The sequence below is a fragment of the Callithrix jacchus genome, chromosome 7 (assembly GCF_049354715.1).
Source record: "Callithrix jacchus isolate 240 chromosome 7, calJac240_pri, whole genome shotgun sequence".
NCBI lineage: Eukaryota > Metazoa > Chordata > Mammalia > Primates > Cebidae > Callithrix > Callithrix jacchus.
The window spans coordinates 58707468-58734352 of NC_133508.1; the positions used below are offsets into that span (position 1 = coordinate 58707468).

Here is a 26885-nt window from a genome sequence, read left to right on the forward strand (position 1 = left end):
TTGGCCTCTCGAACTCCTGGTCTCAGTGGTCCGCCTGCCTTGGCCTCCCAAAGAGCTGGGATCACAGGCGTGAGTCACTGCACCCGGCTGGAACTGTTTTCCACTGCTGATATTACTGAGGTCCAGTGAGGTTGAGGGGTTTGGCCAAGCACGGAAGGCTAGAAAGAGGCATCGGTAGGATTCAAGGCTAAGTCTGCCAAGCCATCCTTTCCATGCATCACACCACTCTAAACCCCACCTGCCTTGAGCAGCAGCCAGGGGTATGGAGCTGAAGACACGGCAGCCCTGCCCCTCAGGCCAGCCACCGGCTCCTTGCTGAGTCAGCCAGGCCTCTGGGCACAGGCCCAGACTCCCTAAAAAGAGGCCTTGGGCCATCACTTTCACTCCCCTAGCAGCAGCTTCCAGTGACTCCCCCCATCACCTTATAAAGTGGCCCAAGCTGCTCTTTTCTAAGCTGTAGTTTAATTTTATATGGAGAGAACTGACTGCCCTCTCTCTGCAGCCTCAGCCCGACTGCTTCACACATTCCTGCCGGAGCAACATTACCTAATTTAACCATAGCCCCTGCTCTCCAGGGCTCTCAAAATAGCAGCTGCCAGGAGGGGAAAATGCCCTAATGTTATCAAAATAAAACCGTTTTCCCTCCTCCCCCACTCTTGGCCTTCACCAGCCTCAGCACCCAGCCCCAGCACCCAGCCCAGGGAGGAATCCAGGCTGAGAGGTCTGAGGTGGACCTAGGGTGCCCAAGAGCCCCACTAAGCCCCTGTTCTCTTCCTTCTTCCATCTCTTCCCAAATGCCCTCTTCAATCATGTTCCTGGATCTTCCAGCTCATCCCCAACGGCCATTGTCACCCTGGTTATCCAAGACAAAGATTCCATCTCCCCTTTCTCCTAATTACAAACACTCTAAGGGTAATGTAACAATTGCTGCCATTCCCCAAGTATTAACTGAACTAAATACCTCCCTCCCAGTGGCTCCCTGACATCACAAAGTGGAGATTAGCATTCCCTTCATTCAGATAAGGAAGCAGCCACTCAGAGAGGTAAAGGGACTTGCCCAAGGTCATATAGCCCAGAGCAGGCAGACTTGGGGGTTGGAAGCCAAGCCCAGCTGCTCCAAAGCCCTCATCATCACACCAGGACTCCTCTGCAGGGTCTGAGCCTGGGAGAGGAGGAGCAGGGTTTTCTGAGCTAGGAGGGGCTTGCTTGCCTTGTGTATTATTACAGGGTTCTGCCCATACAGCTGCCACCAAACTGGGCCTGTTATTAAACCAGAGTTCACATGGCACCTAGATCCTGTGGCCCTAAGACTGTCCCCAGGACCCCAGGTGCACAAGCTGCCTGTCAATATGTGACTCCAAGCCCCTGCTTCCCTGCCCCATGTACCCAGACCAGGCTGCCACATTGAAGCAGGGAACACCAGCCTGCTGACATACCTCAGGTGCAACCAGTGGTGAAGGGGCTAGGAGGTGGCCCCCTCCTCTGCTCTCCTGCTCACCCAGAGTAATCATTAACCAGGGCAGAGCCAGACTGGAGAGCAGGCAGGAGCCAGGCTGTGGCACCCCCAGGGTCCGCTCCTCCCCACTGAGCACCTCCTGGTGCCACTTCTGCAGCCCACCTGGGCTGGTGAGGCCTCTGGTAGTGGAGAGGAGAAGCTTGGGCCACGGCTGTCCAGGAAGACTCAACCTGCTAGCCCTAGGGAAGGCCCCTGAGGGCCTCTCCAGAGCCTTCGCCCCTTCACTCACACCCCTTCCCACCTTGCTCCCCTGCCAATATTATGATGACCCTTTAAGAAAAGAGTGTTGGAGGAGAGGATGGATGGACTCTGGGACCCAGGGCCTTCCCAAAGCGGGGGTAGGGTGGCAGATGGGGTTGTAGGGCGATGACAAAACAGAACTGAGACCCAGAGGTTTCCCTAGGACCCAGAACCGAGACCCAGAGGTTTCCCTAGGACCCAGAACTGAGACTCAGAGGTTTCCCTAGGACCCAGAACCGAGACCCAGAGGTTTACCTAGGACCAAGTACCAGGGGCCCTCTCGAAGGGGGAAAAGTAAAATCACAAAATAACAGTTCCTGTTATCAACTGCCTATTCCAGCTGTAGGCTAGTTATATGTTCCCTAATCTTCACCATAAACCATTCGAAGTCAGACTTGCCATTCCCACCTGACAGAGGAGGCTCAGAGAGGTGAACCCACCAGCCCAGGGTCACACAGCAATAAGTGATGAAGCTAGGACAGTCCTTGGGGCTGTGCCTCCCGCCCATGCCACTGTCCCAAAGTACAACTCGCAGAATCAAATGGTGCAGAATTGATGGATGGAAGTTAACAGCCACAGCAAGGAGGCTGGGCTCTTCTCTGGGCTGTGTGAAGCCTTTCAGGTCCTTAGCTGGGGTCCTCCTGGTCTTCCTAAAACCAAGGGTTTTGGGTTTAGAAACCCCAACTATGAGAAGGCTGTGGAGGGGCAGGAGAGGCCTGTTGCTGGAGAAGGTGCACTGCCCCCGCAAATTTGAAGTACCAAGTAAAGGTGGCCCCTGGGGCTTCTACTACCTGTCAGGGCACAGGTGGGTCTTCTGGGAGGCGAGGGGAAGGCTTCGGGGAAAGGGGAAAGCACCTGAAGCCAGCATGACGTGGGGCCCCTGGAGGAAGGTGGCCCTGCCTAAAACCCCCTGCCTAGAGGCCACAGTCCTCCGGCTAGAGAATTCCCTTCAATTGCTCAGGTGAAACCAGAGGTGGGGCCCAGGCCGGCTGAAAGCTTTGATCTTATCACACATTCCTGCCCCCGCCATCCCAGTCCTCCCTCCTCGACCCCTACCAGGGAGGTGAGAAGGCAGGCCGACTTAACCATTTCCTCCCATTTCCTCAAGTCGAATCCAGGCTTGAGCTGATCTGTTTCCCCCGTCATGCCCCCACCTCCACCCCAGGATGTGGGGAGAGGAAAAAGAGGGGGGGAGAGGAAAAAGAGGGGGGGAAAGTGAAAAGCAGGCACCCCAGGGCTCTTTTAACACACTCAATGCCAGGGAACCCCAAACCTGGGTTCTGTGGGCAGCTTCCATTTTTCCTAAATGAAAAGAAGCAGACTCAACATAAATAGCCCTCACTATTTTGCACATCCATGAGCTCAACTGAGGCTCAGGATTTTAGATTTTATCTCTTCTCTCCAGCTGCTGTGAGCCCTCCCTCTGCCCTTGCCCAGGGGAGCTGGCTCCCAGGTCCTCTCCTCCCACAGGCTCACTGCAAGGGAAACACACTCACAAATGGGTGCTGAGACAAAATCACAAAGACTCAAGAGATCTCCCAGAGGTCTGGTGGGCCCTGAGATCCCTCTATAGCCCTCGAGTCTCTTCCTTGAATGCAGCCTCCTTCTCCCTACTCCTTTACCAGTGGGCCCACCACTCCGCCTCTCTCCCCTATCAGACCACAAGCCATAAGCTGCTGTCTGGATCCAACACAAGGCCTTGCATACCGCTGTCACTCTGTGAATGTTTGCCAAATGAATGAATGGTCCATTTTGTTTCTGGGGAAAATTCAGCTCAGAGAATTTCAATGTCTTGAGATCACACGAGAGCTGAGGAATCTTGCAACTCCCAGTCTAGTGCCCACTTGTTAAGCAGACATTTACAATGGACACCCCTGGATGTTGGCTCAGCAGCAGGTACCCAAGAGGCGCAGAGGTGAACTGACACGGACAGACCACTGCAGGAGTGATTCTGGGGCTACACGAGACGACAGGACAGGCTTAAAGGTCTAGGGCACAGGTGATCGCCTTCATCTGTTTCCCCAGCTCAGAGCCGGGCATTTGGGAGCTGGTGGCGTCCGTGAAGGAAGCTATGGGATGGGTAATGTGGTAGGCTCCTCAAGGCACCTCGCACTCCAGGCCCCAGAGAACGGAACGCCACCAACTCTTGGGGGTAGTGAGCAGTTTTCTCTAAAAACTCAGGGTCTCTTTCTTCTGACTTGGAAGGTGGCCAACAAGCAAGAAAAGAGCCCATTTTGTGAGTAGGAAAACTGAGGCCAGGGAGGAGGGAGGATAGTTGGCTGGTGACCAGGCGGAGGCCCAGGCCTTAACCTCTTGACTCCCTGGTCTGACCAGCAATGGATGTCACCTCAGCTATCTTGGGGACTTCCTCTTATTCTTTCCTAACATTAACGACTCTAGCAGCAGGCCCAGCGTCTTCCTCCTCTTCCAAATGTGACAACAATGTGGACAATTCAAGTCCAGGGACAATGGGGACAACTCCTGGACCCCTGCCACAATGCTTTCCTCCTCTACCAGCCAAATCACCCTTGTTCTTCAAGCCCTATTTCCTCTAGAAAGTCTCTGCAGACAACTCATGCCCAATCAATCTTTTCCTTCCGCTGACACCCTGCTATTGTCTGGACTTTGAATTGTGCTGGGCATTTACGGCTTATGAGTCCTGCCTCTCCGACAAGATCAAGGCACCCGCAGAGTAGGGACCATGCCTCCCATTTCTTCCAGGAGGTCTAGTCATGCTGAAGGCAGCTTCCACCTTCCTCTGCGCCTGGCTATTCCCTGCTCTCTGAGCTACTCATCTGGGAACTAAAGGCATAACCCCAACTGCACAGGAGGATTGATACTGCAGATAAAACAGCCAGTGCAATGTCAGGCACACAGCAGGTCCTCAGGCAGCGCTAGATGAACATGTGAACAAATGAGAGGACGGAGGGAAGGATTCCTGAAGCTTCCACTGCACAGGGCCATTGAAATGACACAACACAGGACCTGGGTGTAGATACCACCTCGCAGCTGAGCCATGTGCTTCTCTGCCTTATATTTCACTCAAGCCCCCTCTATGAGGCGGACACAGTGCTGGCTCAGAGCTGGCCCCGCTCAGCAAAACTCACTAAGCTCCCAACAGGGCAAAACCTCCAGGCCCCACAGGGAGCTTGGGACCTAAAGAATCAGGGTTCCCAGGGGTCTCAATCACGGGGAGGCCAGATCCATCTCTCTGGGGAACATTATCACTGGGTTGAAATGGAAGTGAAAGGGCAAAAGGCACCCAAGTCTGTGAAACAGGAACTGGCGAAGCCCATGTGGCAGACATGCAGCCTCCTGTAGCCCTTTGCCAAGGCTGGCCTGGACCCACTTTCTCCACAGCCCTCCCAGACTGCCTCTCTCGACACAACAGGCTGGACCCACTGCGGAAAACAATGAAGACTTGGGAGTCTGACAACCTGGGCTCCATTCCCCACGTGTGGCATGGACTGGATGGATCATGGGCCAGCCATTCCCCCTGATTTTTTTTTTTTTTTTTTTTGAGACAGAGTCTCTTCCATTCCCCTTATTTTTTTTTTTAAATTTTTTTAAAAAATTTTGAGACAGAGTCTCTTCCATTTCCCCCCCGACTTTTTTTTTTTTTTTTTTTTTTTTTTTTAATACCCTCTTTCTGTTGCCCAGGCTGGAATGCAGTGGTGCAATCTCGGCTCATGGCAACCTCTGCCTCTGGAGTTCAAACAATTCTCCTGCCTCAGCTTCCCATGAAGCTGGGACTACTAGCATGAGCCACCACACCTGGCTAATTTTTGTATTTTTATTTTTTTCACTCTTTTTGCCCAGGCTGGAGTGCAGTGGCACGATCTGGGCTCACAGCAACCTCCACCTCCCAGGTTCAAGCAATTCTCCTGTCTCAGCCTCCTGAGTAGCTGGGATTACAGGCATGCATCTCCAAGCCCGGCTAATTTTGTATTTTTAGTAGAGATGGTGTTTCTCCATGTTGGTCAGGCTGGTCTCGAACTCCCGACCTCTGGTGATCTGCCTGCCTCAGCTTCCCAAAATGCTGGGATTACAAGTGTGAGTCTGGCCCCCTCACTCCCCCTCTTGATGCCTCAGTTTCCTGCTCTGCAAAATGGAGATAATGCCAACTTCAAAAGACTGCTGCGAGGATTCTATAAGATAATGCCTGGCAAGAGCCCAGTGGGAGGCTTGGCTCTAAAGAGGGTGGCGGGTTTAATGAGAAGGTATCAGCACTCAGGGAACATTGGCCGGTGACCTATGTGACTGAGGTCACTGGGGAAGAGAACCTGCAGTTCCCAGGACAGGGAAGAGACTGATCTGTCCCCAGGAAACTCCTGGGTTTATGTTCCTCTGGCCTGAGGGTCATAGGAAGGCAAAAGGCAGAAGAAGAAGAGCTGTAAAAGTGATAGAGGCTGCCGGGTAGGGTGGCTCACACCTGTAATCCCAGCACTTTGGGAGGCTAAGGCCGGTGGATAACCTGAGGTCAGAAGTTCGACATCAGCCTGGCCAACATCCTGAAACATCGTCTCTACTAAAAATACAAAAATTAGCCAGGTGTGGTAATGCATGCTTGTAATCCACAATCCCAGCTACTCAGGAGGCTAAGGCAGGAGAATCACTTAAATTCAGGAGGCAGAGGTTGCAGTGAGCTAAGATCGAGCCACTATACTCCAGCCTGGGTGACAGAGTGAGACTCGGTCTCAAAAAAAAAAAACGGAAAGTGATAGAGTAGAGGCCACTGGGGCTGGGACTTATGTGGCCAGAATTTCAATCCATCCAGCCCAGTGAGGGATCCAAGATGAGGTATGATCCCAGTTCCCAACTATTTGAAAATTGGAAACGCCAAACAAGGAGAGGGTGAGTCAGCTGGGGTTAGTTAGAGGGGAGGCCAGGACCAGGAGGTGGGGGCCGGAGCCGGCTTCCTGGGGGAGAGCCAGGCTCAGGCACAGGGAAGGGGGAGGTGGGGACAGGGACCCGGAGGTGGGCTGGGAAGGGGCCAGAGGCAGCTGGGAATCCCAGCCCCACCCGAGAAGCATCTGTGGGGTCACCCGAGGCCACCTCTGAAGTCCTCCCCAGGCTCAGTCCCCGGCTAGGCCTCCCCTTTCCCACCGACTTGGATGGGAGAAAGATGGGGAAAGAGGCCAAATGTGAAAAAAACACCAAGGTGTGACCCGGCTGGTGGGGAGGGGACATCTCTACCCAACAGCCCAAGCCCACAGCATAGGGTGGGGTGGGGTGAGACTGCCAGGCTGGCGTGTGTCTCTCTCCTGAGTCCTGCTGTTTCTCTGAGCCCACGGGTGCCAGATTCAGAGCTGTGAGCCCCACACCCCACCAAGTGAGGACCAGCTACAGTTTGCCCAGAGCCCCCTGGACAAGGTCCTGCCTCCTCCAGGGTAGACCAGAGCAGGGATGGGGCTAGGATGGGGTCCCAGGACGCCCCCTCCCTGCTGCTGCTACCCTCAAGATGCATGAACTTCCTTTCTATGCCCGTGGGAGCCACTTGGCCACACCTCCTGTTGCTCAGAGCCCACCAACTGCACACATCTGGGAAGGGGACAAGGCGTCCACAGCCTCAAGCCTTTCCCAAGCCACACCCTGGGGTGTGCCCCCTCCTTCTCCCAGTCCAGGAAGGAGCAATCAGGGTGGAAGGGTGGACTCTGTCCTACAGCTGCGGCCTCAGCAGGGGAAGGAGGGGCCGTGACAGATCCGAGGCAGTTAGACCCCGAGCTGTGAGACTGCAAAAGAGGCCGAGGGAATGGACAATCCCCTTACACAGCCATTCAGTCAACAAGCCCAGGACAGGGCCTGGGTTATAGAGAAGACGTGCCCGGCTGGGTCCTGGGAACCCTGTGTCAGATACTCCACAGGCCTTGTGTTTAGCAGGAACAAAACTTAGCGCAATCACGGGCTGTCAAACACCTGCCGCATTTCAGGCACTGAGCGAGGTGCACCCAGCACGTCATAACCATCAGGTCACTTCATAACCATCAGGAAGCAGACCACCCCATTTCACAGTAGACTGAGGCTCAGAGAGGTAAAGCAACTTGCCCAAGGTCACAGAGCCAGTCAGGGCAGAGCAAGACTTGAAGGCAGGGCCTTTTAAGCCCACATCTTTCCCTTGACCACAGTGTCCAGGGAAAAGGGGCTCCGAGACTAGTGAGGACACAAACAAGTGAAAGAGGGCAGAGTGGACATCCTGGCTTGTCCACATCTTCTGGGCCCCTGCAGAGAGCATGGCTGGGCAGCCAGCTCCCAAGTGCAGGGGCCAGAGCACGCCCCTTTCCAATCTCAGCAAGGAGCCTGGGCTTTCTTGACCTGCTGGCTTCCTCAAGGCTATTAATTTATTCACTTGATTTTTTTGTGTGTTTGGTTGGGTTTTTTTGTTTGTTTTGAGACAGAGTCTCACTGTGACGCCCAGGCTGGAGTGCAATTTCGCATCTTGGCTCACTGCAACCTCCTCTTCCCAAGTTCAAGAGATTCTCCTGCCTCAGCCTCCCGAGTAGCTGGGACTACAGGCACATACCACCATGCACAGCTAACTTTTTTGTATTTTTAGTAGAGATGAGGTTTCACCAAATTGGCCAGGGTGGTCTCGAACACCTGACCTCAAGTGATTCGCCTCCCAAAGTGCTGAGATTACAGGTGTGAGCCACCACATCTGGCCTTTATTCACTTGAATTTTTAATGTGTTTGCCTTCTATCTGCCTAGCACTAGGCAAACAGCAATGAACAAAGCCAAGTCCCTGCCCTCAAGAAGCTAACACTCTAGATGAGGGGGTAAGAATAAATCTGTAAGCCACGAGCTCCAGCTGTGGGGTTCTAAGGCAGAGTCTGCAACTCCACAAATGAACACTCAGCAAGATCCCCTCCACCTATACCACAAGCCAATGCAGAGGCCCCAGCTTGGGTGGGGATAGGGGACCTTCTGGCTGGAGATGGGTAGGAGGATGATGGCCAGGCATGTGTGCGAGTCCAACCCCCACCCATGCTGTCCCCTCCATCACTTGCCATTCTTTTTTTCTTTTAAGAGACAGTGTCTCTGTCACCCAGGCTGGAGTTCATGGCTCATTGCAGCCTCTGCCTCCTGGGCTCAAGTGATCCTCCCACCTTGGTCTCCCAAAATGTTGGGATTACAGGCGTAAACCACCACTCCTGGCCCACCTGCCTCCCCTACCCTGCTTTTCTTTTTTTAAGGATTTTTACTGTCCAAACAAGAGATCATAAGAGAAGACACAAATAGATAAACTGTTTCGATAATTCTGGACTCCACCTCCTGCCATTGTTGATCTTCCTCCTAAGCCTGCTCCTCCTGGAGTTTCCCATCTCAGGTAGCGGCAGCTCCATCCTTTGGGCTGCTGAAGCCAAAGACTGTGGAGGCCTCCCGGACTCCTCTCTTTTTGCCCCATCCAGATCCAACCCACCAGCAAATCCCGGCGGCCCATCTTCAAAATGTACAGGGGATTCAACCATTGCCCACCTCCGTCATCCTGGCTCAAGCTCTCATTGTCTGTCCTGGGTCACAGCCTCCTTGCCTTTGTCCCAGACCCTCCCCGTTCTCCTCCCCACACGGCAGCCGGAGCAATCCTATGGAACACCAGGCCCCTTCAATGACTTCTCAATTCACTCAGATGCAAATCCAAGGTCCTTCCCACAGCCAAGGCTCTGCCAATCACCCTCTGCCACCCCCCTGCCCTGCTGCATCCGCCACGCTCCCCCTTCACTGATGCTGCCCCAGCCCACGGGCCTCCCTGCTTTTCCACAGATGGGCCAAGCTCACACTCCCACCTCTGGGCCTCTGCACATGCTGTGCCCTCTGCCTGGAATGCCCTTTCCATTGATAATCTGCGGCGCTCACCAGCTCCCTTCCTTCAGGTCTCCTTCAGTTCAAACTTATCTTATCAGAGGCATTTCCTGACCACCCACCCTATGCCGCCTCATCACTCACTGCCTCTTCCCTGCTTTATTTTTTCTTCTGAGCACTTTTCACCACCTGATGCATTTTATTTGTTGTCTGTCTTCCTGCACTAGCTATAATGCAAGCGACGTGAGGAAGGAATCTGCCATTTTTGTTCTCTGCGATAACCTCAAGATCTAGAACAGGCTGGGTGTGGTGGCTTATGTCTGTAATCCCAGCGCTTTGGGAGGCCAAGGCGGGTGGATGGCTTGAGGTGAGGAGTTCAAGACCAGCCTGGCCAACATGGTAAAATCCTGACTCTAATAAAAATACAAAAAGTAGCCAGACATGGGGGTGCATGCTTGTAATCCCAGCTACTTGAGAGGCTGAGGCAGAACTGCTTGAACCCGGAAGGCGAAGGTTGCAGTGAGGTAATATCATACCACTGCACTCCAGCCTGGGCAACGGAGTGAGACTTCATCTCAAAAAAAAATCTAGAACAGAGTCAGATACATTGAAGATGCTCCACAGGTATTGTGAAATGAATTTTAACAAATGCTTAATCACAAACATCATTCATTCATTCATTCATTCAGTACACTCTGCAAGCCTTTGGGCACCAGATACTCCCCTAAAACCCAGAGCAACAGGACACCCTCCTCCATGGCTCAGGGAATGGGCTCTGGTCAGGAGCTAGGAGCTGGTCGTAAGGCTATCTCAGGATGCCAAAGATGCCCCCGGGATGCTCTGAGGTCCCTGCAGGCCTGGCACAGATGAGCATCACAGAAGGGCAGGGACGGTGGTTCTGGGGGCAACTGAGACTCAAAGGCCCCACATTCCCACGTCTCAAAGAGCCACCTTGTTCTCAGGGCTTTCACGATGGCACCCCGCCCCAGCCACCCCCAGCAGCCCCGAGCCACTCCCCTCTCAAGGCTGCTATTGACACTGCCCTGACGCCACCAGGCTGGGCAGTGAGGCCGGCGGCTCCCCGCGAAGTGAGTTCCACACATACTTCTGGGTTTCAGTCAGCCAGCTCTGGACGCTGGGGCAGCTGGCCCTGGGAGCAGGAGGGGGTGGCAGGGCCAAAGAGGACAAGGCCCAGGCCAAGGCAACATTCCAGCAGGGCCGGGACCCTCGGCACAGCCTCCCTCTTCTTGGCAGGAGCAGAAGTGAGAGGAGGGGAAGACCAGGGTAGACGCTGGGACGGGGAGAGGTGGGCCCAGCAGATCCTCGGGAAGCTGCTGGGGAACCAGGTCATATTCACCTCCTCCTCCAGCCTAACCCCTCACAGCTGGGACTGGATTGGGAGGAGCAGTGGGGGGGCAACAGGCCAGGGCTGGGAACCCCAAGTGGTTCGAGGGTGCAGAGCCCACCCGTCTGGCCTCCAAGTAGCCTCTGAATCATTGCTCCAGATCTTTCCATAGCCTGGGCAGGCCCTCCCACTCTCCTTCCTGAGACTGTCACCCCAAGGCTAGGCAGAACTTGAAGCTCTGCAGACTCACCCTAAATTGTAAGCCCCCAGGGGACAGCCAGAAAAACCAGTGCAGGCTCCATGCAGGGCAACTAAGAGGGTGTTCTTCCTCTTCCCCCACCAGCAGCATGGCAGGGGCGGGGCCCTGACCTCCCACACTGGGCAGGGCCACCCAGGCCCACTCAGGCCTTAAAGCCCCTGTATGAAGTCAACTGCAGAGTCCCAGGGAATACCTGATGAGAATGTTAATGATTTAACAAACCTAAAATGACCACCCCAGAGTTTAGTTCCTAGGCTTCCCCCAGGCACCAGCGTCCCCAGGAGACCCCACACACGTTAAGACACACCCAACCTAAGAGCCTCTGTCCCCGCAGCCAATCCCTAATAGTCCTTGCCTGAGGGAGCCCCTGTACTCCTTGGGAGCAGAGTTGTTTTTTTTTTTTTTTTTTTTGAGATGGAGTCTTACTCTGTCACCAGGCTGGAGTGCAGTGGCGCAATCTCGGCTCACTGCAACTCTGCCTGGGTTCAAGCGATTCTTCCGCCTCAGCCTCCCGAGTAGCTGGGACCACAGGCGCGTGCTACCATGCCCGGCTATTTTTTGTATTTTTAGTAGAGACGGGGTTTCACCATAGCCAGGATGGTCTAGATCTCTTGACCTCGTGATCCGCCCACCTCGGCCTCCCAAAGTGCTGGGATTACAGGCGTGAGCCACCGCGCCTGGCCAAAGTTCTTAAGCAACATCAGTGGCAAGTTTTAGCAGTATCTCCTGACTGTCCGCTACAAGCACATGGGATAGTAAGTAGGTGGAGTGATTAGAAGAGCTTTGTCTAGATTCAAACCTTGGCTCCTAGCATCTCTGAGTGTGTGGACATGTAAGTCACTGGGCAAGTTACATAACCTCTCAGTGCCTCAATGTCCTCTGCTTAGAGAATGGGGATCAGGTTAGTAGCTATAGTTTAAAACATTCAACGAATATATTCACTAAGCACTTACTACCTATCAGGCGCTGAAGATATAGCAGTGAACAAAGCAGATGAGGGCCCGCTCTTGTGGAACTTAAACGGGGCAGGAGGGGGCAAATAAACACATAAACAAATACAAACAAATACAGGTCAGACGATGACAAGAACAAAAATAAGGCACTCTGAGACAACCGTTACAGGCAGAGCAGTAAGGACCTGAAGGAGGAGAGGGAGAGGGTCACATGTATATTACAGGGACAAGTGTTCCAGGCAGAAGGAACAGTGGATGCAGAGACCTAAGGTGGGAATGTGTTTCACATGCTCAAGAAGCGAAGACCTGGCCAGGGGAGGTGGCCTATGCCTGTAATCCTAGCACTTTGGAAGGCCAAGGTGGGATGATAGCTTGAGTTAAAGAGTTTGGGACCAGCCTGGGCAATATAATGAGACCTCATCTCCATTTGTTTTTAAATTTTTATATTCATTAGAAAAGAAAAGGATGGGCGCAGTGGCTCATGCCCATAGTCCTAGCACTTTGGGAGGCCAAGGGGGGTGGATCACTTGAGCCCAGGAGTTTGAGACAAGCCTGGGGAACATGGGAAAACCCTGTCTCTACAAAAAAAAAAAAAAAAAAAAAATGCAAAAATTAGCCAGGCGTAGAAGGGCATCTGTAGCCCCAGCTAATCAGGGGGCTGAGGTGGGAGGATCACCTAGGCTTGGGAGGTTGAGGCTGTGGTGAGCTGTGATTGTGCCACTGCACTCCAGTCTGGGTGACAGTATGAGATCCTATCTCAAAAAAAAAAAAATAGAAAAAGGAAAAAGAAGCAAAGACTGGTGTAGCTGGAGGAGTCTGAACGGGGCAGGTGGCAGGAGGCCAGGTCTCACACTATATCAAGGGCCTCGTAGACTGTATTAAGTCAGGGGCTGGGATCTAGTTCTGAGCACCACGGGGAGGCGGTAAGCAGGAAACAGAGGTGAATGCGGGGATTCGCCCAGAAACTTAGCTTCCTGCAGACGGCGGGTACTGGGTAAGTGTGAAGTACCCACATTACTTTGTCATCATCCAGCCTGGCACCCCACGAGCTCCTTCCTCTCGACTTTGCTCACACATCTTCCAGGCCCTTGAACCCAGTCACCTCCGGCCACCTTCTCTCCACCATCTCCCGGGCAGGGCCTCAAACCCACAGATCCTAACTTGTCTGCACTCAGCCTGAGAACAGGCCTGGGCCTAGCCAGGCAGGGGCCACAACTCCGCAGACATAGGGAACTGAGCCTAAGGGATGACGGGTGGGCCATCTCTGCCCCTTCCAGCCTCCACCCTGTGGACAGACCTGCAGCCCATCCTCCTTCCCTCCGGGAATGTCCAGGGCACTCAAAACCCCATCCTGTTCCGGCTGCAGGTATGGAATGAGTGGGCCAGTGTCGGGAGACAGAGCAGCCGGCTGTGTGGAGGGGAGGGCTGAGGGGCCATCAGGAAGGGGAGGCTCCTCCAGTTCCCGCTGGCAGCCTCCCCAGCGAGGAAATCCAGCTGAGGCAGGAAACAGGTATCTCAGCGACTTCCCTCCTCAGCCTTGGAAAACACCTTAATCACCACCAAGGCTCCCTCCAGACGCCTGTCCCCTGCAGGGCTGCCCCAAAAAACGGGCCAAGACCCCAGTAGGAAGCAAAGGGGTCAGCGGGCCAAGGCAAGCCAGGTCACCCAGACCCAGCCCCCTCCTCCAGCAAGCCTTCCCACCTCCGACAGCTGAAATTACACCCACACTTAATCACAGACCAGCTTCCTGCAGTCCTGTCTCTCATTTCTGGGAGGTCTTGAGCTCCCTAAGGCCCATCTCACCCTGCTCCTGTGCCCCACCCTTCCCCACCCACCACGGCTCCAGAATGAACTGAAGGGCAAAGGAGAGAAAGGGCAGCAGGCAAGAAGGGCCCAAGGCTTGCTGGGACCCTCGGCTAGGAATTGATCTCATTTCCGACTTGCAACAAACCCCTCAACCCCATTTTACAGATGTGAAAACTAAGGCTCAGAGAGAGGAATTTGCCTGAGATCACGCAGCCAGAAACAGCAGCCCTGAAACTCAAACCTGGGTCTGTAAGACTTCATGGGCAGGCCAGGCATGGTGGCTCACCCCTGTAATCCCAACACTTTGGGAGACCCAGGTGAGAGGATCACTTGAAGCCAGGAGTCTGAGACCAGCCTGGGCGACAAAGTGAGACACCCTCTTTACAAAATGAAAAACTTTTTATAAAGAATTTTATAAAGAGGGGCCAAGCTCTTTCCAGCCCATCACCAGCAGCCTGGGGTGGGACAGCCACCTCTGGGTGTTGCTGAGAAGGCTCTCCAATCCCACAGGATTGGAGCTGCCTGTTTATTTGTCTAAATCAAAGCCCACCAGCCTGTGAATTCTGGAAAACACAGACAGTGCCTGTCCTTGCTGGTCACACCACCCCACCCCCTAGCACCGAGCCAGGTTCACTGGCACACAGTAGGTGCATGGCAAATATCTGCCCAAAGAATGAACCCCTCTATTCCCGGTGACTGCCACGGAATGTCACTCAGTGGTATCTGTTGAATGAACAAAATGCCATGATCTGCCTCAGTCTGGCCATTTCTGTGGAAATTCCTCACGCACACAGCAAACAACTCCACCCACCACCATCCTACTTCAGGGACATGGAGGAGCCCCTCATCAGAGGGCAGAGTTGGGGGAAGGTCAGGAAAGACTGCTGGGCCTCGGAAGACATCCCATGTGCTAGGCTGGTGCCTTGGGAAAAGAAGTCAGTGCTGGGAGTGCAAGTTCAGGTCAAGACTAGGGAGCAACTGGATGGTCCTGCTCAATGTTTCGGGGTGAGAGGCTGAAACAGGAGGACGACAGAGGAGGCTGCCCAGAGGGGGGAGGAGAGGTGCTGGGTGGGTGGGGCAAGAGTGGTGAGGAGCCAGGTCTGGGTGGGGGTTTGACGAGTGACTCAGGAGGGGAGAGGTGAGACGAAGCCAGCAAGGTGAGGCCAGGCAGGCAGTCCCTGGGTAAACACCAGCCTGGTTAATAAAGTCCCTCTCTTGGCTCAGAGAACAGGGGGCAGGCATGGGGACTGCCTAGGAGCACCTCAAAGAGGGTGAGGGTGGCTCTGTGGCTCACCAAGGTAGGCTCCCCAGATGTGCCCCCACCCACATCTGCCACTAGCTCCCTGCCCACTGACCCCGCCCAGTCCTCCTCAAGTTCACTCAGGTTCTCAGGGCCTCTGCTGGCCAAGTGCCTTCTAAGCCTCGGGATTCCTGACCCTAGAATTCTCTTTTCCTCGAAATGGGCCCACCTAAGCTCAGTGTAGGGGACTAGACTGCAAGGGAAGGCCTCTCCCTGCCCCTTGGAGCCCTGCGAAGAGGAAAGCTGGGGAACTCGGGTCCCCGTGTCTACGCACTCTGCAGCTCATTCCACCCAGTCCAGCAACGCCCTGCAGCTATACATTTTGAGGTCGTGCATTTGGAGTTCCCTTGACCCACGTGGGGCTGGCCTCCGAGAGGTTAACTAGCTTGCCCGAGGTCACACAGTTACTCAGTGAAGGCCAGGGACTGATTCAACTCCTGCGCTGTATGACTCCAAGGCCCATGGGTGTTCCCCACAAGCTTCAATTCTGTCCCAAAAGTTTTGCTTCTGCTTTACCTGGGTCCAAGCTCCCCAAGGTGATAGACGGCGTGGTAAAGTTTTAGCGAGACTCATAGGGTCCCCATCACCACCGAGTGGCCCTTCTGCCCAGTTGGCGCGTGTTAGCCTCGTCCTGCCAAGTTCCCACCCTGCTCAAAGTTTCCCCTCCTGGTCCCCAGAAAAGGTAGGCCGGGTCATGCCCAGCGCGACTCCAGCACTCGGCAACGTGGCCGAGGGACCCACAGCCTCCCATGCGGGCCAGCCCCGCCCCCGGCCCAACGCAGGATCCCGACGGGTGCCCCCACCCCCGGATTAACCCCATGCGGCAGGGTGGCGCCGTCTCGGGGTCCCCGGCGGGCGCCGCCGGCCCGGGCGAGTCCCAGCCGCGCAGCCTCGGGTGCCCCAGCCAAGTTGGCGGGCGCTGCGAGCGGGACCCGGGCGCCCCCAGCCCAGCCGCCCCCAGAGCCTCTGCCCCGCACACTCACCGCGAGCAGCCGTCCCTGCAGCAGCAGCGCCAGCAGCAGCGCGCTTGACGCCCGCCGCCCCATGGCCCGGCCCGCGCAGCTCTCTGGCTCGCTCACTCCGTGCCGCCCGCAGCCGCCCGCTCGCCGGCTAGCAAAGTCTTCGGGACAGCGCGGCCCGCTCCCCGCCGCCCCGTCTCCTCCCCTCCCACCCCGCCCCGCCCCCGGACCGCCCCGCCCCGGAGCTCCGGGCCCCGCCCCCAGACCGCCCCCGGGCCGCGGGCTCCGCTCGCCCCAGCTAGCCGCGCAGCCCACTGGGCCTTTGTCTGGGTCCCCAGCCCCCTCCGCACGGGCCGCGGCCCGACCCGGCTCCCCGTCAAACCCGGCCTGGAGCGTGGGATTGGACGGGGCGGGGGGCGGGGAGCTGGGGGCCAGGGGCCTGGGCGCGGGGTGGGGCTTGCGGGCCAGGCGCCCTGGCCTCTGCGCTTCTCAGTGCGCCCAGCACGGCCGCCTCCACTGTGTAGCTTTTTCGGACCCCAGGGTCTCCCTCCCACACTCGCAGCACGCAGCTGCCACTCCTCGCCACACGCGCACGCCAACTTCCACTCCCAAGAGTACCTTCACATCATAACTTTCCGGCGCGAACGCACTCGTGCACTACCCTCCGGGCACACATTCACACTCTTGCACCCAACTCGCTGGTACGAACAATCCTCACCGGCTCACAGGCACCTGACTCGCTTCCAAACTCTCACCTACAGCAGGGACGCAGGGGACAGCCCTCACACCACACTCAGCCGCTCACAGGCTTGTTCCCATGTCACACGGACTCACATATTCATCCCAATAAGTCACGGAGCTGGAGGAGGCTTTTTCACACAGATTCCTCGCAGGCACGCACGTTTCACAACCAGGCCTACGCCTGCACGCTTAACGCTTACCAGCCTGTTCTCAACCCACTAATCCCAGTGCCCCACAGTGGGCACTGGGTACTACTGAGCTGCCCGCCCCACCTGCGCCGTTTTAAATGTAAATCACTCACGCACCAATTTTGAGTCACATAAATCACAGCCCCAGAACCAGAATCACACCAACTCATACACTCAGGCCCAGACACAGACAGACCCTGCCAAAGCCCGGACACAGATGCTCGTGTGGGTGGTAACATCACAGCCCCAGGATCTGTCTCAAACCCAGCTGACCCAGCCACAGGCAGCTGCCACCACCAAGCCCGGGCCCTCTCCACTGCCTACTCTCAGCTCCCCTCCTCTGCCTGAGATTTCCAGGGCAGCCCCAGGCTGGGATGGAAAGGGAAAACTGTGTGTGTGTAGCTTTGAGGAAAACCTTTTGAGTAATGATAGAGGAGGAAAATAAAACTAGTTTCCATTGTTTCCTGCGAGAGTTGCTAGGTTCCAGAGACTCGCGGCTGGGTTTGCAGCCAGGAGTAAGCTGTGGACAGAAGGAAATGGCGAGCTCACCGGGCGGCACCAGGCCTGGCTCCGGAAGCTGTGTTCCCTGTGATAGGGGCCCGCAGGCTCCCAGACACATTGAGGCCTCCCATCCAGGCACCTGGGGGATTGAGAAAACCCTGGCATCCTGACCCCCATCCCAGATAGATGCTCTATCTCCAAAAGACTGGGTGTTGCTCTGCCCTGGGGGACCAGTTCAGAATCGTAAAGAGCAGCAACTGCATCCACAGTAGTCAGGCCAACTCTCCGGCCCAACCCCGGCTCCAGGCACAGCACTGAATGAGGTCTATCTCTGCTCCACACTGGGAGATAGGGGTGGACAGAGGAGGAACGCCCAATCTTGGCCCTCAGTGAACTCCTAATCTGATAGAGGTGTAGGGAAGAGCGTTCCTGTCCGTGTATTGTTCTCAGTCTGATGGAGAATCCTGCCTCCGTCACCTCACTGCAGTGATGAGCATGTTATTCAAATTCCAGGTCAGTCTCTCCACGCAGAAAATCAGAATAACGTTAAGACTTCTCTCAGTGCTGTTATGAGAATTGAGATGAATTAATATATTTCTCTTTTTAAAAAAACAGCCATTTCAGACACATGGTAAGTGCAAAATAAATGGTATCCATTTCTCTTTTTTTTTCCCCCCCAGACAGAGTTTTGCTCTTGTTACCCAGGCAATGGGTAACAAGGGCAATGGTGCGATCTTGGCTCACCACAACCTCTGCCTCCTGGGTTCAGGCAATTCTCCTGCCTCAGCCTCCCGAGTAGCTGGGATTACAGACACGCGCCACCATGCCCAGCTAATTTTTGTATTTTTAGTAGAGATGGGGTATCGATATGTTGACCAGGCTGGTCTTGAATTCCTGATCTCATGATCTGCCTGCCTCAGCCTCCCAAAGTGCTGGGATTACAGATGTGAGCCAACGTGCCCAGTGCCATTTCTCTTATTACTATTTCTGGTGTGCTCCCAATCTAAAGAGAGAGACATGATTCTGCCCTTGGGGAGCTCAGGGCTGATAGAGGAGCGGCCTCCACATCCACCCCGGGGACCTCCAGTCTGATGGGAGAGTACATGTTTGAGCTCAGAAACTCCCTGTCTGCTGAGAAAGGCTTCAAAACTTCACTGACTTCAGAGCTGGCAGGTGGCCAGCCCTAGCGGCAGGATTTTTCCAAGGCCTTGCCTGTCCATGGATTTGTCAGCATCAGTGACAAATCACATTTCATGAGCTCCCTCAGTGTCTGTTCCCTACCTCGGGCCCTTTAAGTCCCAGAGCTTTAGCTTCTTGGATGATTTGCTCATGAGCAAAGGGAAAAAAAAGGGAAACAAGCAAGTCTTTGTAGATGTTTGGTCAAGACTAACCCAGAGCTATAAGTCTTGCTTCCTCAAAGGGGTTGAGGAAAGAGATGGTAAGGCCGATTAGGGACTGGAAGGGGCAGAGCCGACACACAGAAAGCAGGAAAATACGGCCTGTAGAGAAAGTCTTCCAGGGCGGCTCCAGCAGCGGAGGACTGGTCATCCACCTATTTATTCTGCATCCTCTCCTTCCCACTGAAGGATTTGGCTGGGTCTGCTTTAGTTTGCAGTCCTTGATATCTTTAACAAATGCTCTCAAGTTGCTTTGTCTAGAGTCTGGCTATCTCCTCATATGGTGAAGAAGAGGAGCAGGCGCAAGGCCTTCTGGACTTGGCAAAACCTTGAAGGCACCCATAATCTCACTGTACGTGCAGAGTTCAGGGTGCTGGTCGCACTCGAGGAGAGAAATAACTCAAGTCTTGCACAAGGTTCCTTGGGCACGGAGAGACTACAAGAGCTTGGATAGGCAGGAACAGCCAAACAGCCTGGCTTCTGAGAATAGGTGTTGGGGGGTTTTGGAACCAACAGCTAGAGTTTGTGGCTTATCTGTCCACTCCTCCAAATTCAAGAGGACTCGTCTTTTCCTGACTTCCACTCCCACTCCAAATCTTTTCTCTGCCTGAGAGCTTATCACTCATCTTAATCACATTCCTTTGTTCATTCATTTATTCATTTATTCAGGGCTGCAATGGACAGTTGGGCAAGTTGTTCACTGAACAAGGGTGTGCAGCCAAGTGGGCAAATAGGAACTGTAATAGGCCCTGTTGTGGGGCTATATCTGCCCAGAATGGGTGCTTTTTTTTTTTTGAGACAGAGTCTCACTCTGTTACCCAGACTGGAGTACAGTGGCAGGATCTCAGCTCACTGCAACATCTGCCTTCTGGGTTCAAGCAATTCTCCTACCTCAGCCTCCCAGTAGCGGGGATTACAGGCTTGCGCCACCATGCCTGGCTAATTTTTGAATTTTTAGTAGAGATGGGGTTTCACCACATTGGCCAAGCTGGTCTTGAACTCCTGACCTCAAGTGATCCACCTGCCTCGGCCTCCCAAAGTGCTGGGATTATAGACATGAGCCACAGCGCCTGGCCCAGAACAGATACCTTTTGCTGATATGAGTGAAGGTGCTGTACTTCACTCACCTAGCTGCAGCCTACATTCATTCAACTATGACCCTAAACACTGCCCACAAGAGTTTCCGTGCCTGTGTGGAGACATAAATGCTAACAGAGTAACCATATGCCCTTGGGTAAAAATGAAGAGTCAGAAATTGGTGTGAAAGAGAGTTTAGATGGAGGGGAGGAAACAAGAAGATAGTGCTGGAGAAGAGGAGGAAGAGGAGGCAGGATGTGGGTCTAAGCAGGCAGCAAAAGTTCCCATGGAGAGGGTGGGGACCCCACAGGGCCTGGCACAATCTAGTCCTGTCCATCAATCCAGCCACATCCCTTCCCCACCATAGTCTTTGCAGATGCTGTTCCTTCTCAAGTGCTTTTCCCACTTAACACCCATCCCATTTCACTCTACTCTTCCTTAAGATTCAATCCAGACTGGACGCAGTGGCTCATGCCTGTAATCCTAGCACTTTGGGAGGCCAAGGCGGGTGGATCACAAGGTCAAGAGATTGAGACCATCCTGGCCAACATAGTGAAACCCCGTCTCTACTAAAAATACAAAAGTTAGTCGGGTGTGGTGGCGTGCGCCTGTAGTCCCAGCTACTTGGGAGGCTGAGGCAGGAGAATCACTTGAGCCTGGGAGGTGGAGGCTGCAGAGAGCCAAGATCGCACCACTGCACTTGAGCCTGGTGACAGAGTGAGACTCCATCTCAAAAAGAAAAAAAAAGATTCGGTCCAATCATCACATTACCATCGAAGCCTTCTCTGACCTCCCCAGCCAGGTCGTGTTCCCCACCACACTTTCCCACAGCACCCCGCCATGCGTCTGTTGTGGCATCTTTGACCATTGTAATTATTTGGAAGATCATTTAATATTATGAGGCATAATGAAGGCAGAGGGCATGAAGGTCTTGTTTCTGTCTTGGTCCCAATTATACCCCCTGTGAAGGGCACAGTGTGTGGCACAGAGTTGGCATTTGGATAATTGTTACTTAAATGAAAGAAGTAAGCAGGTTCAAACGTGGCATACAGTGTAAATGTCCCTGTTCTGGTTTGTGCTTGGAATAAAGACACACTCTGGGGAGTAGGCAAGGGAGGCTACTTTATTGTCCCCCTTTTCCAGCTGAGAAAACCAAGGCCCAGAGGTCAAAGTGGCTTGCCCAGGTCATGCACTCAGTAAGAGGTAGAACTAGGATTCATGTCCATGTCTGTCTGATTCTAGAACTCGTGTTCTCAACCACAGCCATTCTGCCTCCCCACGGGCTGTTCTCCATTCTGGCCAGGCAGGACTACACTCTTCCCAGCTCAGGCAGAAGTGTGAGTCTCCTGAACGTGCCCTTGGACTTGACCCTCCTGCCCCCACTTGCTGTTTCCCCACTACCCTTCATCATTATCAATCACTTTCTTGGACTGGGGTCCCAGGCCCAAGGCAGGGTTCCCACACTGTGCCTCATGCATGAGTCATCTGCCATCTGAGATACTCCTTGAAAAAGAGGCTCTTTGGTCAAAGTGAGGACTGTGCACTCTTTCCCACACTGACTGTCTCAAGAGACACCACAGCAGGAAGATTTCTGAACAGGCCTCCTGTAAAGTCACCTATGCAACTGTAAACACAGTTGCATCCGGCCTTCTGCAACCTCTTTGAGAATGGAAGCCCCTGGTTTTTATGGAAAAACCTTTTAAAATCTTAAAGGACTGGGGTTTCTCATAACACTTTGCGAATGCTGCCCCGCAGACTGGCTCCTGAGCTCACCATAAATGGTCTTTGCAATTTGAATTTGCACTCCTGGCTCTCCACTCCCTCGACTCCCCTCCACCCAGGGTGGAATTCTTATGGCTCCGTACTTGCCTTCACATTCTTGCCTGCGAGCCCCTTCTTCAGCTATAGAAGACGTCTGTGCAGGGTTCATGGTTAGAGCTCCGTAAACGCTCCTTTCCCTTCCCTCATCAATGTAGACATTATGCCTTCCATCTATTGTCTTACTGTATACATTTCGATGCATATGTACAATTTCATGTCTTGCTTTTCTCACTGAAGATTTTTTAGCTAACCATGCTCTATGTGTCAGGAAGGATCAGAGCTGCTTAAAAATGAGTCTGTGGTGCCAGTCCCCAAACTCTTTATTACCAGGCTGAGACAAGATGTGGAGCTTGCTCTCCAGAGTGTAAATCAACTGTTTCAATAAGCACAGCTAGTGACAATTTAGCTCAGTTGACATTTGTTTTTTTCTCGCCATTCTTTTTTTTTTTTTCAAAGGAGTTTCACACTTGTTGCCCAGGCTGGAATGCAATGGTATGATCTCAGCTCACTGTAACCTCTGCCTCCCAGGTTCAAGCGATTCTCCTGCCTCAGCCTCCTGAGTAGTTGGGATCACAGGAATGCACAACCACACCCAGCTAGTTTTGTATTTTTAATAGAGACAGGGTTTCTCCATGTTGGTCAGGCTGGTCTTGAACTCCTGACTTCGGGTGATCCACCCACCTTGGCTTCCCAAAGTGCTGGGATGACAGGTGTGAGCCACCTCGTCTGGCGTTTACCGTCCATTCTTGTCCCATATTGGAAGAAGCGCATAGATTTATATTCTGGTGCAACCTCTTTGTGACAGGTGGTGCCCATGAATGATTCCTGGGCCGGCTACTTAGAATAACGTTGACATTGCCATTGCTCATAATATTTCTGATAATCATTTGGTATCGTGTCTCATCAACACACCACTGTTCATTATGTGAATGATGGAAATGTTGGATGTTCGGGCTGTTTCCAGGTGTTTGTTATTCACACAGCATTGCAATGAATGGCTGTGTGTGGGGCCGTGTGTTCACTTTGCAGCTCCCTCCGTTTTTAAGGACCACAAATCCAAGGCTAGGGAGGTGGAATGGCCTCCGCAGGGATACAAGTGGCAGAGAGAGGCCTCCCACCCAGGTCTCCTGAACACCCCAACCCCTTGATCCTTCCTACAGCCTGCACTGCCCTTCCTCCCGGACAGATTTTCCGTCCCTTTCATGATGGTCTTTGCTCGGCTGTGAGCTTTCTGCAGTATTCCTGCGTGTTGTCTTTTGGAGCTTGAGAGAAATCCTTTTGGAATGTCCTGTGCCTTCTCTCTCCGAGTTCCCGGCTTTGTTCAATTGTTCGCCAGAAATTCCTGCCCTGTTGGGAGGGGCCTGGGAGGCTGTAAAAGAGTTTGCCAAAAATGGTGGTACCCGCTCAGGCACAGCACATAGCCAAGCCTCTGGGCTGCTCCTGCAGATTTCAGCTGAGAAGAGAGTGGTGTGGATGCATTTTGAGGTGAGGGTGGGTGACCACTTGGGCCTCCTTTTTATGTTTCTTAGGTACAGCAAGCAGGATCAGTCCTGTGTAGACAGAAGAGGCAGTAAGGGATAAAAGGGCCCAGGAATGGGGTGAGGACGGGGAGGGCTGAGGCTTAGGAGAGTCAGGCCCATGAGGAAAGGTTTGAAGTGGAGTGAGAATGAGGAAGACCATAAGCGGCTCTCTGGCACACACACCTCGGTGCATTTCTTTTTTTTTGAGACAGAGTTTCGCTCTCTTGTTACCCAGGCTGGAGTGCAATGGCGCGGTCTCGGCTCACCGCAACCTCCGCCTCCTGGGTTCAGGCAATTCTCCTGCCTCAGCCTCCTGAGTAGCTGGGATTACAGGCACGCACTACCATGCCCAGCTAATTTTTTTGTATTTTTATTAGAGACGGGGGTTGACCAGGATGGTCTCGATTTCTTGACCTCGTGATCCACCCATCTCCGCCTCCCAAAGTGCTGGGATTACAGGCGTGAGCCACCGCGCCCGGCCACATTTCTTTTTTTTTTCTTTGTTCTCTTTTTTTTTGAGACAGGGTCTCACTCTGTCTCCTGGGCTGTTGTACGGTGGCATAATCACAGTTCACTGCAGCCTCGACCTCCCAGGCTCAAGCAATCCTCCCACCTCATTCTCCCAAGTGGCTAGGATGATAGACATACACCACCATGCCCAGCTAATTTTTGTATTTTCAGTAGAGATGGGATTTCACCATGTTTCTCAGACTGGTTCTGAACTCCTGAGCTCAAGCAATCCTCCTGCCTCGGCCTCCGAAAGCCCTGGGATTACAGGCATGAGCCACCGTGCCCAGTCAAAAAGCTGCATTTATTTTCTAGAATCACAGAAGTGACATCAAATTGTCTGAAAAGGACCACACCAGATTTCTTTTAATGTACAGAAAAATTTAATGTCACGAACCTGTACCCAATCATGATGCAGAGACCATTGGATCGGGCAATTGATGCCATAGGAGACCTTTGAGGAAATTTCTTCCTTTGTTTACTATTTACTGGAAAGAGCGTGTTCTGGGTTTACCCTGCCCTGCTTAGAACACTGGTATTGTGAGGCAACACAAACCCATGTTAAATACCATCCTTGCTTTGCCTAATTTACTATGCATTTTGGAAGCCAAGATTTATTCATCTTTCTCTTGGAATTTGTTTAATAAATACTAAGAAAGAAACTGGGCCAGGCGCAGCGGCTCACACCTGTAATGCCAGCATTCTGGGATGCCAAGACAGGTGGATCACCTGAGGTCAAGAGTTCAAGACCAGCCTGGTCAACATGGCGAAACCCCATCTCTACTAAAAAATACAGAAATTAGCCAAGCACGGTGGCAGGCACCTGTAATCCCAGCTACTCAGGAGGCTGAGGCAGGAGAATCACTTGAACCCAGGAGGCGGAGGTTGTAGTGAGCTGACATTTTGCCACTGCCCTCCAGCCTGGACAATAGAGCAAGACTCCATCTCAAAAAAAAAAAAAGTAAAGGAAAACAAACTGCACTTTGACCATGAAATATTACTCAGCCATGAAAAGGGATGACATAATGGCATTTGCAGCAACTTGGATGGCGTTGGAGATCATTATTCTAAGTGAAGTAACTCAGGAATGGAAAAATCAAGCATCCTATATTTTCACTTATAAGTGAGAATTAAGCTGTGAGGATGCAGAGGCATAAGAATTTTATAATGGACTTTGGGGACTTGGTGGGGGGAAGGATGGGAGGTGGGTGAGGGATAAAAGACCACACACTGGGTACAGTGTACACTGCTCAGGTGATGAGTTCACCAAAATCTCAGAAATCACCACTAAAGAACTTACCCAGCTAAGCAAACACCACCTCTTCCCCAAAACTATTGAAATAAAAATAAATAAACAAAAAGAAACTGCAATTTGGATGAAAAGGACATTGGTTGAGGGTTAGAACCCTAGGTTGAAATTCTAACTCTGCTACCAGCTGCAGACACTTGGGCAAGTCACTTCCCCTCACTAAGCCTCAGTTTCCCCCTCTGCAAAATGGGGCACTGAAACCTAGCTGACAGGGTGGGGAGGGTTGAGCGCCTATGTTTCAGGCCGTGGCAGCATGCCTGGCACACAGTGTGAGTGCTCAATGGCAACATACTTCAGCAGGTGTGAAAGACTTTCCTCAGCCACGGGGACACCAAGGCTGCTCCTGAACACAAGGGCCATAGCACAGCAGGCTGTGGCATTGTCTGCAGTCAGCATGCTGCTTCCTGTTTACATGGACCCTGCAGATGCATGGCTTGAACTGTAGACCTAGGAGCCTTCCTGTGGCCTCTGCATGGCCATATGGAGCAGAGGACCTTCCCCAATAGGCTTATTTTCCCTGGACTCTGGCTGAATAACTTGCGGAAGGGATTTGTGAACAGTGAGTATCTATCCCGAGAAGCATTTGGTCCAAGGGCAGAGATCCTGTCTTTCTGGGATACCATCCAATCCCCAACCAATGCGAAAACCTCATTTGAGCACCTACTGGGTACAGGGCTCTATAATAATATCTACCATTCACTAAGCACCTACTGTGCGCATTTACAGAACACCTGCTTGCAAGATGTTGTTTCCGTGAAAATAATTATATTATCGTGCACCTATTCTGTCTGTAGTACTCTGTAATGTTAATACCAACCATTTTCTGAAGAGCCACTGTGTTCTGTGTGCTTTAATCATCTTTATCATGATCATTTATACCTGATCACTCTGTGCCTCAGTTTGCTCATCTGTAAAGTAAGGATAATGGTACCATCCTTAAAGAGTTGATGTGTGGCTGGGGACAGTGACTCACAACCTGTCCATCGGGAAGAGGAGGCAGCCGGATCACTTGAGGTCAAGAGTTCAAGACCAGCCTGACCAATATGGTGAAACCCCATCTCTACTAAAAATACAAAAATTAGCCAGGCGTGGTGGTGGGCACCTGTAATCCCAGCTACTTAGGAGGCTGAGGCAGGAGAATCACTTGAAATTGGGATGCAGACGTTGCAATGAGCCAAGATTGCACCAGCCTGGGTGACAGAGTGGGACATCATCTCAAAAAAAAAAAAAAAAAAAAAAAGGCCAGGTGCGGTGGCTCAGGCCTGTAACCCTTGCACTTTGGGAGGCCAAGGCAGGTGGATCACTTAAGGCCAGGAATTTGAGACCAGCCTGGCCAACATGGTGAAACCCCCTCTCTACTAAAAATACAAAAATTAGCTGATATGGTGGATGTCTGTAATCCCAGCTACTCTGGAGGCTGAGGCAGAAGAATCGCTTGAACCCAGGAGGTGGAGGTTGCAGTGAGCCAAGATCGCACCACTGCACTCCAGCCTGGGCAACAGAGTGAGACTCCGTCTCAGAAAAAACAGAAAGTGAAAAAAAAACCCAAGAGCCTAATTAATGTTAGTTGTCATCATTACTATTGTTAATTATTGAACATCCATTGCATGAGACCCTGTAATCATCCTTTGGATAATAGTACCTATTA

At 53.0% G+C, this 26885-nt stretch overlaps 1 protein-coding gene across 9 annotated transcripts in view; it reads right to left on the bottom strand.

Moving 5' to 3' along the window:
* Positions 1 to 16332, bottom strand: part of HSPG2 (heparan sulfate proteoglycan 2) — a 117286-nt gene extending 100954 nt beyond the window's left edge. For all 9 annotated transcript variants that reach the window (XM_035308083.3, XM_078330706.1, XM_054258880.2 and 6 more), the window contains exon 1: positions 16201 to 16332. In XM_035308083.3, coding sequence (XP_035163974.3) covers positions 16201 to 16263 — 63 coding nt within the window. In that variant the 5' untranslated portion in view covers positions 16264 to 16332. The remainder of the gene's footprint in view (positions 1 to 16200) is intronic.
* Positions 16333 to 26885: the final 10553 nt, after the last annotated feature.